Source organism: Sturnus vulgaris, chromosome 5, assembly GCF_052056855.1.
Source record: "Sturnus vulgaris isolate bStuVul1 chromosome 5, bStuVul1.hap1, whole genome shotgun sequence".
Taxonomy (NCBI): domain Eukaryota; kingdom Metazoa; phylum Chordata; class Aves; order Passeriformes; family Sturnidae; genus Sturnus; species Sturnus vulgaris.
Window position 1 is genome coordinate 36,516,890 of NC_142247.1, and position 12,566 is coordinate 36,529,455.

Below are 12,566 nucleotides of genomic sequence, written 5' to 3' on the forward strand. Positions count from 1 at the left end.
AATAAAAAGACATTAGAAAACAGAAAATTAGCATGTGTATCTTAAAATGCACATTCATACTCTCTCCTCTTTTATTTCATAGAGAAAACATAATTTGTTAATCATAAAAAGGGCTAAGAGCTAAATCATATTTGAACACTTGGCTCTTGCAGTGAATTCACTAGAAACCCTAATCTTGCTTGGCAGAAGAAAAAATTAAATCTTGGCACTGAACCTGTAAACAGAATCAGGTCTCTGCAATCTTGATTTGACTTTCCTTTTTCCAATGCACATGAATCTGGGAAATTACTCTTATCTAACTAAAACACCACAGACAGCTAACAACTTTAAAATTCAAAATGGCTTACATTTTCATTTTTTTGACAAATAGAGAATATTCTCCTTGGTGTTTCACAAAGAAGCACATGTAAATTTTTTAGCTTTAATTGTTGGCTGTAACAAGCATGGGATTTCCCAGGGATTTTCCTTTGTGTCTTCATACAATACAATAGAAGCTTTTAATCTACCACATTGTTTATTTTTAACCTCACTACGTGTTAAATGGAATTGAGAATTTATGCCAAATGCCTTTCTATGCTTTCTCCATTCCTTTTATAGTTTTCTTCAATAAACCTCCTGCTGTTTTTCTTATAGAAATCTCATTATATAGGTAATTATAAAAGTAAGCAATAAAAGCAAAATGTTCCTCATGAAAACTGATAGATTAAGAAAAGGAATTTAGTGTTGCTCCAAGGGCCTATTATTTATAACAGTAAAGGTTATAATGGTGGCAAGATGAAAAATTTTAATAATTTTAAAAGCATTTCTAACTCCTTGTCTCACTTAAAACATCTAGGACAACAAACACAAGAAATTATTTTCCTAAAACTCCAAACTACTAAGGACACAGAGTGAGAAATGAGAAGGACAGTAGGGAACATTTTTTCCCATGAATGAAGGGGAGTCTCCTTAGTTACAAAAGTACTGTAAGTGTCTATTTTCATAGAGAAGTATTTGTGTGGTGTCTCCTTTTGTAAGGAGAGATAGAGCTCCTTCTACAAGAAATAGAGGACAGCATTTCATAAACTATACAATATTTCATAAATTGCAAGCTCTTATATAATTTATTTTCAACACTGTAGTACAGCTGAAAGAAATTTGAATATTGTTAGATTTAAAAACCCCCTCCATAAAATCATCAAACTCTTATTCATCAGTGACCATAGTACTGAAATGGCATACAGATCCTGGACACAAAGTTCAATGTAAAACTCGGAGAGGTAGAACCATGTCCAAACTAACAATAGCATAGTGAATAAAAAAACTGTATTTGAGGTAATCTAGCTGAATTTTTCCACAGAAATGAACTATTAACGTTTTTGGGACACCATACTCCTAATTTTTGCTTGTTTGAGGCTGGCTACACCTGGCAAGTCATGGGCACCACTTCAAATACAAATAAGATACAGTGTGATTTTCATTCATATACTGTGTTTACGAGGAGAGGAATTATTTTTCAGGAGATTTTGAATAGAATTTGCATAGAATAGAATTTGCAAAACTTCACATAGAAAAATGGGTGAGTGGGTTGGGAATTAAAGAACTGGACAACAATTTCTTCTAATGGTGTGGACTTTAAAAGATTATTAAAACTTTCTATGTATTAGCCATTTGCAAGTGAGAGGAACATTAACTTCTATTTACTAAAAACCTTTGAGCTATACAGCTGTGATCAACATCCAATCTTCTCAGAACAGTAATGTGGTTTCAAACTCATGAGATACATTTTACAGCAATTACTATCAAGGAAATGAAAGTTTTGTTCCTTCAGTTATTATTTCCAGATTAATCCCCTTTAATGAGTCCTCTACAATATTAGACTGCAGGTAATAATGCCGTTATTTCTATTTTAATTAAATTGTGTTTACTATTATGACGTATTTAAATCAATGCTAAATTCCGCCACAGTTTATTTCTCTCTGAATTTTCTAAAGCTGAGTTGTTGAAAAGAAGCAGCAGACTTCCATTTCAGATTTCGGGTAAAGTTACCATACCTGTAGTTAGGATGGAGATAAATGCCACAGCAACAAAAAAGAGAACAAAAATTATTTCTATCCTCATCTGGAACCAGCGCAGTGTTGACAGGTAGAGGAACCAGTTTGCCGTGTGCAGGTTCAGAGCTTTGTGAAATAAGGTCTCAAAATACGGCTGCCTCCCAAAAGCTCTCAGTGTCCACAGCCCCTTTAGGCTTGTAACAAGGTGGGTGAAAATTGGACTCCGAGCTGTAAAATGTTTAAATTAGAACAACATAAACACCCATGAGCAAATGCCCTTGGTATAATGCAAACACCCCCCACCTCACAGCACTGTAACTACTGCCAGTGTGGAATTTACATATGTTGTCCAAACTACATGACTGAAGTAATCCTAACAAAATATTTACAACAACAGTCTTTAGACTGAAGTAATCCTAACAAAAGATTTACAACAACAATGTTTCCAATAATGGGTTGAATTTGCATTCAGTGTATTCACAGGAAGGGATCACAATAATTCTTCATAGTTAGCACACGACTACTTGTCTCATATCTACTTGGGGAAGCTCCTGGCCTTCTGTAGGAAAACACAAAAGAAAGGCTGCTCCTCCCCAGCCAAAATGAATTCCTGCAATTTTGATAACTCCATTATATGAAGCTTTCTTAGCATAAGCAGAGTACTTTAATGCTCCAGATTCAACTGCACTGACATGGTAATTTTAAGCAGATCTTGCATTACATAAAAAGTGGTGAGCCAGTGCTGGATCCCTCTGAACATCATAGAAATTTAAATTTAGGTCTGAGGAACTCCATAATTACACTTATGTAAAAGGGAAGAGGATCACCACTGTTTAAGATCCAGGACTGATTTGCTTAGGATCTGCCAGTTTGCTGCAAAGCTGGGCAACAGTGCATGGTCTGCAAATTCTGAATGAGATTTTCAATTTTATTTGGAATATTTTAGTCTCATAGTGGGAGGAGAGGAAGGAAATTTAATCAAATCACTTATTCAGAAATACGAGCTCTTTGTGATCAAGATATATCGATTGAAAACTTTTCTTACAAAGAAGCAAACTCAAAGGGTACATACCAAGTCTGACCACAATTTTTCAAGTTAATTTACTCTCAAGAAAACTGTCAGGACTTTATTTGTTTTCAGCTGCAGTGGTGATAAAGTCCATCTTTTAAAAGGCCTTTTAAATTGCTCTTTGGCAGCAGAGCATTCAGTATTGGCAGGATCAGTAATAGCCCTGGCTTTAAGGAGATATGTGCTCTGCTCCCAAAGACAATGTAATCTTGCAGGAGAAGAGGCAAAAAGAGGAGAAAGGGTGAATCACTTCTCAATTGATTTTTGGTGGATTTAAAAGTCTACCAATTTTGCTGCTCCTACCTTCAGATTCCAGTTGTTTCAGCTGCTGGGAAGTGTGGAGGAAGTATGCCCTTAACAGAATAAAGGCTGCTATCACAGGCACTGATGCCAGGAAGATGTAGGGTTCTAATATTGAGACTACTGTTATAGCGCCAATCACAATCAGTATTAACTGTAGAATGAAAGAAAAATACTATTGATATAGTAAACTTGTCATTTTATAGACTAGAGATTGGTGATGAATCGCCTTCCTACAGCAACTATGTATTGTTTCAACAAACATAAAGTGCTAACCTAAGAAGAATTGCAGCTGAGAACAAGACTCCATGAAAAGGTAATGAATAACTTGGACCAGATCCATAACCTGTTGCAGTGAGCTGCCATCTTTTCTAATTGATGGAAGAAGTGTTTTCTGTAGTGCAATCAATATTGCAGGCTTCTAAAATATGAAGCCACACAAAAACAATAGCAGCTTGGCACTCTCCACTTAAAATTGTAAGAATGGCACTTGCAATATCTGCAGCCACCTACCAAACCTACCAGTGTTGTTCCTGTCTTGTCTGGACTAGGTGTACAAGACTGTCAGGAGCTGAGTGACAGTCAGGTTCTGGGCAAAGCAGTCTTGCTGAGGTCAGAAAAAGTGGGAAGTTGTACTTTGCTTGCTCAAGGGACTGTAACTCATATGTGAAACTAACACTACTGCTTGTCCTGATCAGAAGACAGCAAATAAATTGTATGAGAACTTGTGATATGACAAATTAGCAGTTTGAGGAAAAATAAAAAGGTGTTTAAAGATGTCAGATGACAAAGGAGCAAAATTGTTTCAGTTAATCTATTTTAACCAAGTAGAGACTACTACCATTTTAAGAACTCGTCCTCAGTAACTCCAGACAGATTTAGCTAAATCTGGTCTTGATCTTTACTCTAAAAGAGACTTAAGCAGGTAGCCTGTTTTGGTTTCATGTCTAAATCTAAAGAAAATCAAGTATACCAGTGTACATAGAATAGCAAGATTCTGCTTTGTATCAGGGTGTTATTTCTAACACTGAACAACTACTTCAAGCTGCAAACTTACCAGCATAAACCAACTGCAGATGGACAATTTGGACAAAATTATGAACATTGCATTGAGACATCACTGCAAATGACCAGTCAGCAAAGAAACAGATGGAAAGCAAAACTAATTTCACATTATGAAGAAACCTGCAGGTTTTTTGCTACTACATCCACATAAACTCAAGGAAGGATTTAAATTCCCAATATTCCAAGTCAGAGGTCTTTCATGAACAGGTAAGCATGTTCTAAGTTTCCTACCACTTTTTTTTCATCAGAAATCTGAGCAATGCAGTAGCAGCGGCACATTTTATGAAAAAAATATTACCTTACAGCTGAACTAGCTAAAGGAGGAATGGCTTTGAACTGAAATAGAGCAGGTCTAGATTAGATATTAGGAAGAAATTCTATACTATGAGGTGGTGAGGCATTGGAACACGTTGCCCAGAGAAGCTGTGGATGCCGCACTCCTGGAAGTGTTCAAGGCCAGATTGAGAGAGGCTTAGTCTAATGGAAAGTGTCCTTGCCTGTGCAGGGGGGTTGGAACTAGATGATCTTAATGTCCCTTCCAGCCCAAACAATTTTATGATCCTATAAGTTCTTTCACCATTTTCCTAATTTCTCTTAAAGGAATGGTGATATGTGTGGGTTCCGCTTGCGCAGGCTGTTTAGCACTGGTCTGCAGCAATGTAAGAATGGATTTGTGTTTACTCATTACTTCAAACTGCAGAAATTAGTAACACTTGTATCTCTCTCCAATTGTTAAGAAGCAAATGAGCTATTCAAGTGATATTGAGCCAAGCTGTACAGTTCTCATATTACTTGAGATTACAGTCACTCAGTGACTGTTACAATTCCCGTTTCTGTCATTTACTCAAATTTTGTAAAGGTCATCATGATGCCATATTTTCTAACTGCTTGTCCCACAGTTCTTTCACTAAAAAGTTGAATATGAAAATCTGTGTTACCTCATAAACTCCAAAGTAAGCCTAAAGTTAGACAGAAGATGATCTTTTCTCTAAGAAGGCAGAAGCAAAAATCTAAACCACAAGCCAACTGCACTGGCATATAGTTGAGGAATGACAGCAGAAGGTTCATGCAGCCCAGCTCAGTGCCCCAGCTGCTGAGCTTTCAGCCCTGGGACAGAGGTCAGATGGGGTGACATGTTCCACTGTTTCCCTGTTTGGAAAATGCAGGTGGTAGTAGACAAAGCAACTCAGCAAACGTTCAGGGTGGCAATGACTGCAACAGCCAGTTTGATTAAGCAACAGGAGTTTATCATTTAGGGGAAAACAGTCATCATCACAGGCATAAATGTTCAGTGAGTTAATTATGAACTCACTTAAACCTTATTAAACCTTATATTAAACCTAAGGGACAAGCAGTATTCATCAGCAGCATCTCACATGAAGGATCTCCAAGAAACAAGGACTGGTTGATAGAACTGGGTTTAACCTTAAGAGAAGGCTTAGGGGGAATCTCATCACTTTGTGTAACTATCTACTGGTATTTATTATACTTATATAAATTATAAATGCTTCTGTATATGCACTTTGCCATTATTTGTATAATTAAAAATATATTCTGTTTATATAAATATTAGTAGGTATTTCTTGTCGACCACACGTACTTGAGCCAAATTCTTTTAAATGGCACACACTGGAAGATAAGAGGCAATGGCCATAAGCTGAAATGCACATAATTCCTTTTAAACATAAGAAAAAGCACTTTTAGCATGGGGAAGGTCAAACACTGGAACATGTTACTCAGAGAACTTGGAGATATCCAAAACCCAGCTTGGTCTTGAGCGACCTCCCCTAGCTGAACCTGCTTTGAACAGAGGATTGGAGGGATTCCAGGTCCTAGGTCCACACATCCTTTCCACATTCTGTGACTCTTCAACAATCATCAGAAGGAAAAAGTCCTATCTATAACTTCTCTGTATCTTTCAGAGGCATTTGACTTTGTTCATTAGCAGAGTCCATGGAAGTCTGAATCTATGGAGGACCAGAAGAAATTGATTGTGAAAGAATGACTGTTGTATTATTCAAGACAGTTGGTAGATTCAGTGATCTTCAACAGAAGAACCTGGAAGGACAGGGCAGCTTATCATGCATGTCTAGAAGCCTCTGCAGTTGAGACTGAAGAGAGAAGTGAGTCTATGGGAAAATAGGGTATAGCTAAACCTCTGAAAGGCATCAGAATAGAAAAGCCAAATACTGGCATTTTCCTTATTCTTAAAACCATGAAAAACTAGTCAGTTTCTGGTAGAAAGTTTGAAATGTAGAGACAGACTAATTAACATACTTCTCTTAATAACATCCCCATTGTAGATCCAAAATATCTGGAACAAAATGGTCATATCAGAAAAGACAGTAGTGACTCCTGTTCACACTAAAGATAATATTGTAGATTCAGAGAGTCACAATGTCCATGTTTATTCATTCAGCAGACCCTCATGACATCAGCAGGACATGAAGTAAAGCTGCAGTGTACTTGAACCTCTTCATATCAAGCTGCACTGGACCCTCTGAAGTCATGAGTCAAAGTTATCAATTACTCACAAAGATATAGGGAAAAAAATTCTTTATCAGATCAGCATGTTGGTAGGGACTGTAAAGCAGGCAAACTCACAGATGGAGACAGGCAATCTGTACAGAGTGCTTGGGCTGATTAAGTTATGCCTGTATATCACCTTAATAATGTAGAGCGGAACAGGAGCACCAGGGAAGATTTGCCTCTATTTTTAAAACGTTCTGGGAACCAGTTCTATCTAAGGAAAAGCTGGCAATTCCATAGAAGATAAAGGAATGGATAAGAATGTATTCATCAGACGAGAAGTAAAGTAAGGGTGATGCTAGCAAACTGGGAACAGAAGAGTTTAAGGAGGGGAAGTTTTCAAAGTAACTCAATAATAGCATTTAAAAAACAGTAAACTTGACCCATGACAACAGAAAGAAACTAAGGAATGCCCTTTATGACTTATAGCTGAATCTGGACAGCAGTAGGAATTCTTGTCCTGTAAGGGTCTGCAGGGCAAAAGTATTTCTGAGCCCGAGTAGTAAGAGTGGTTTGCATAAACAGTGGAGGTAAGTACACATAGAAGCAAGTACTCAAAAATGAAGCAGTAAAGTTGACCTACAGGATAAGCAGCTACGTAGATACATACATTGAACAAACTTCATATGATTTCTTTTGCAAGATGTACAGCTGAAATATCACATATCTATAAGACAGCAACAGTTACAACTTTTATTCTACAAACCTGAATGAAGTCAAATACTGTAAGTGGAAGTAAGTCATCCAGTACTGCCGTATCCTTTGAGAACCTGTTAAGCATACCACCTATGGATTAAGAAGAAAAACAAAAGGTCAAACATTTTAATACCCCCTAAATCTCATATTTATTACTTTAACAAAAGATACAATATTTTCTGAATATAAAATATTAAGTACAAGATTTTTCAAGTACAAGCAATTCCATTACAGTTAAGTGGAGCTACAGTTTCTGTCCCCTTGGAGGATTTCAGCTACACAATTTCTGTTTCAGATCTTGGGGAAAAAAAAGCCAGGAAAATGTAATTCAAAAAAGGAAACCACTAAAAGGGGCAGAAACAGAGGCACAAAGCATAAGTCAGTACCTCTTATTCAGCAGGCCCTGCTAATACGCAGGTAATTTGCACATCAGCATTTGCATGGGTTTGTAACTTGTTTCTTAATTTCTGAGTAGAATTACTGTATTAAACATCATGTAACAACAAAGTTAAGAACATAAGGGAAAATGAAGGAGAAGCCCATTGCTGTATCATTTAGCTGTGTCTCCTGTAATCTAGTACTTATCAGCAAGAAGCACACGAGACAAGAATTTCATATACAATGGGAGATGGAACTTGTTGCACCAGTTATATAATGAGCTTTATAACAACTCCCAAATTTGAATGTGCATACCACCATTCACATTAGCTGATGTTTTATGCCATTTTAGTAGACTGTTCATAAAAAGCACTATTTATCATCCACATCTGATTCCTTGTCACTCATGACATAGCTGACAATATCTTTTCTATTGAAGTTTTTGACAAAGTCTATTCTTTAGAAGTTATTCTACTTCTATTGTCTAGAACAGTTAACAGTTTATTTTCTCCAAATTTCTTTCCTACAGGGTGATATTTCAGAATCAGAATTGACAACCGAAATATGTCACACTTAAGTGCAATCAAGTTTCATTAAAAGATTCACAAATTACCTTATGTGGCAAACTCCTAACATTCCACTTGACTGAAAACGTAAATGGAAGGCAAGACTGTCCTTTAACAGAATGAAAACCATTTAATTGAAATTAAATGCATAGATGAGTCAATCACCTCCCATCTCAGTTACCTGCTTTCAGAGAGTTGAAGGCTGACATAGGTGCATGAAGAACTGCATGCACCATCTTTTGATGAAGAGTTTTAGACACTGTTATAAGTGTATGCACAAGGGGCAAACCTCTGAAGACTCCCATGGCAAGCAGGGTATCTGCCACACCCACATAGATGTAAATGATGTAGTAGCTGCTAGTGTCAGTGACAATCACAGGAGGTTTGTCAGAGGTGCTGTTTTCTGACTGTGTTGAATTTGCCTTCAAAGCTGTCCTGTGTAATGGAAATTTAAAATAAATACATTACTGGAAATTGTGTGTTTTTCCTCTTTCATTTACTTATAAAAACAAACAGTACTCCAGCGTCCATTTGTTTTAAAACTGTTAGTTATAGATATTTCCAGTCATTTTTAAAATATTGTCATGTATGTATGAAATATAAATCATTAATTGCTCTGGTAGTCTCTTGCAAATCTACTGCCTATTTACTCACTGACAAACCTAACCTAATCCAGAAAAATACACCCACTTCTCTTAAACAGAAGAATTAGTTTAAGTCTTGAAAAAAACTGAGTTACTACGGAAGTAAAATTCTTTAGATATACTATAAAAATCAAAGCCCTTAGTGACTTGACGGAAATCAACAGAAATTACTCCACCTCCAGTCAGACCTACATCACCATATGCTTCTGTACTCAAACACACAGACTCATTTCTGCAGGAAAAAAACGGATTAAAAGCATTAACCCAGGAAAAGCCACTGGCTTTTCCACTGCTCAGTACGTTTTAACCTTCAACTGCTGACCCTGTAACTTCTGGGAATTCTTCACAGATGAGCAGAGGAAATTTTACAAATGAGGTCTTACAGAAACTACTCCCTTAAAATGTTCCTAATCAAACCTTACCCAGCAGCTCTGAATCATGGTGTATTGAAGATAATCAGGTCCATGCCTCCCTAGAATGAGCTGACAAGGAAAACCTTGTGTACACTGTTGTGTATTCAATAACAAGGCATAAACCATTCAACTGTTAGCACTTACAGAAGTACCACATACCACCTACACAATATATTTGGATCAACCATCTAGGAACCACTTTGTTGACTATAAGATAGTGACTATCCACATAGAATTCTGGCAGAATTTATTCATTATTTACAGAAAAAATAATATAAGGCATACCCAGTTCTTCAGTAAATTATCATCACTACTTACTTTTGAAGAAACCATACCCCACCAAGAGAAGCAGCTACCTGTGACCAAAGAAAACAAGAGTCAGATTTTGTCTTATCACTTTATGCAATTTTTCTCTCTTATCTTTCTTCATTGACTTTATACCTGTTTTCAGAGGGAGTATAACAAATGGGTGGAAGTCAAACTTAGTTGAAGCAAAAAACTTGTAATACCTGCTTCTTTCTCCACGGAAACAATTTAGTGCATCCCACCAGGAAAGCTACATTTAGACTTGTATTACAATCAGGCTCTCAAGTCCCTAAATATTCTTGTATTGTTTTCTACCACATTATTAACGAAGGCTTGCTAATGCCTTCCTACTGACAACTGCATGCCTTAACAGAATTTAAGTTTTAAAGATTAATATTTTTTATGACCCTAGAAGAGTAAGTCTCTTAATATCTTCAAAAGCATCTATTAAAATATGAATGTAAAGCCTTTATTATTTTTTCATTTATGTTCTTGCTAGCTGATATCTACATTTGGTACATTCATTTGACTGATATTGCTTTGCTCCTTAGTTTTACATAGTTTTCCACATAGTATATTGTCATATTTTTAAAATGTAGAATTAAACCCTTTCTATTGTGAGATGGTTCAGTATTCAACAAGAATTTAGTCGGTAATATATTGTCTGCCCAGCAAGATACTGGAGATCTTCATCTAGTCTATCACATTTTAGTTTGTTCTGTTCCTGACTATGATAATTTTTCTAAGAGTTGAAACAGTTTTTACATTTTCTTCCCATATATTTTTATGTCACTGGTACAGAAATCTACTTTGGTAATACCCCAACACAACTGAAGTCTTCTCTTTGGGAGCCACCAACTTTTGCAGGTCTTACATTAAATTACTCAAGATTGACCATGATGGTCATGAATTCAAGTATTTGTAAGACTCAGGCTTCTTTCACAATAATCTTTTTACATCTCCCAACAGAATTGTGTTCTCATCTTGGCTCCTCACAACAGAGGAGTTTTTTCAGCCGTGAAGATGATGGTAGGTAATATTGTCACAGAATAGTTTCACAAAGCCTTTCACTGTGTTTCCTTCCAAAACTGCTCTTCTTGCAGTTCAGCAGCCCTAGTCTCTGGGTATTACATCCATGAGACACAGTTTTGAGCTGCTGAAGAGAGCTACACAACATGCACCTCGCAAACCTAGGAAATATGTACAGTTGATGTCCTATTTATGGTGACCTGTGTGGACTCACCTTGGAACCTGCAATACAGAGAAATCCATTCAAAATCTAAAATAGCATCTCTACAATTTCCACAGTAGCCCCACCCAGATCTGAAGGGTGTAAAAACACCACTTTCCATTTCCTTGAATGTTTATCACTAGCCTCTCTTCATTGTCTCGGGTTGGAAGGGTACAAACTGTTAGCACAGGACACATGAACACTTGGCATGACATTTCAGCTCACACATAGAGGTGTGCTCAAGACTGGGCTGCAGCTGGATATCTTCCAGTCCATTCATTTACCAATAGACTTTTACTTCAACAATAGTCAAACTGGAAAGTTTAAATTGTATGGAAACATTCTTTGTTGTAAGATTTTTTTTTTCAATTAGGAGATGACGCTTCTGAACTTTTAAAAAAAGGTTTAGTCTAAAATAAGAGCAAAAATGTGTAATCAGCATTAGAAGTATATGCTGAATATACAGGAATAAATTTGATATACCTCAAAATTAAAATTTCCTTTGCCTCTAAAACTCACATTCAGCTTTGCTGTTGTTTACATAGCCATTTTCCACTACCATGAAAATAAAACTTACATGATAAGAAGAGCTATGCATCTAAAGACTGTCTTGCTTTTGGAGTTGGTTTAAAAATTTAGGGTGTTAAACTAGATCTAAGCTCCAGGATTTGTTCCTGGTCCAAGAGAACTAACTTCAATTACCCGCAACATAACATTAGTGTAAACTCAGAATACCATCAGTCACATTTTTCTCCAGTTATGATGATATAAGAAGTTTGAATCTCACCACAGAATTGCTAAAACCCTTTACTGACAATCAGCCAGAAACTAGTCCTATATTCCTAATGGATTCTTCTCCTCATTCAGTTCATGTTGAGAAATACCGAGAGAAGTCAGCACCATATTTTATAAGTTGACATATGAATAAATTCTCATTGATTTCCCACTATGGAACATGTTCCTTCCCTTTGAAAAATACTTGATTTAGGATATTTACTATAGAAGAGAACATAAAGAGGTTCTATATGCTGAAAGTCTTTCCTAAATTCAGAGACAAGACAAAACGCAGGCAAATTTCTGGTATATGAAAAACAGTCAAATGTCCACAAACAGATGTTCTTCAGTGTTTGTTCCAGTGTTCTATGCTGTCCTTGGAAAAAATCTTCTCTGCATGCTGCAGGAGCACTCCTTCTGTCTTTAACTGCCATCACAGGCATACAGCACTCTGCCTTACTCACCACTTTTCTTTCTCTAGGAGCAAAGTTCATTTTTCAAAGCAATTTTCCAGAATTTATGTATGTGCTCATAAAAAAAGAAATTATGGCAATTATTGTTG

The 12,566-nt window shown here is 36.5% G+C and overlaps 1 protein-coding gene across 2 annotated transcripts in view; it reads right to left on the reverse strand.

Moving 5' to 3' along the window:
* Positions 1 to 12,566, reverse strand: part of CFTR (CF transmembrane conductance regulator) — an 88,871-nt gene that overhangs the window by 25,685 nt on the left and 50,620 nt on the right. For both annotated transcript variants that reach the window (XM_014892152.2, XM_088165447.1), the window contains 5 exons: positions 10,012 to 10,049; positions 8,818 to 9,071; positions 7,703 to 7,782; positions 3,406 to 3,556; positions 2,034 to 2,261 (listed from right to left, as the gene is read on the reverse strand). In XM_014892152.2, coding sequence (XP_014747638.2) covers positions 2,034 to 2,261; positions 3,406 to 3,556; positions 7,703 to 7,782; positions 8,818 to 9,071; positions 10,012 to 10,049 — 751 coding nt within the window. The remainder of the gene's footprint in view (positions 1 to 2,033; positions 2,262 to 3,405; positions 3,557 to 7,702; positions 7,783 to 8,817; positions 9,072 to 10,011; positions 10,050 to 12,566) is intronic.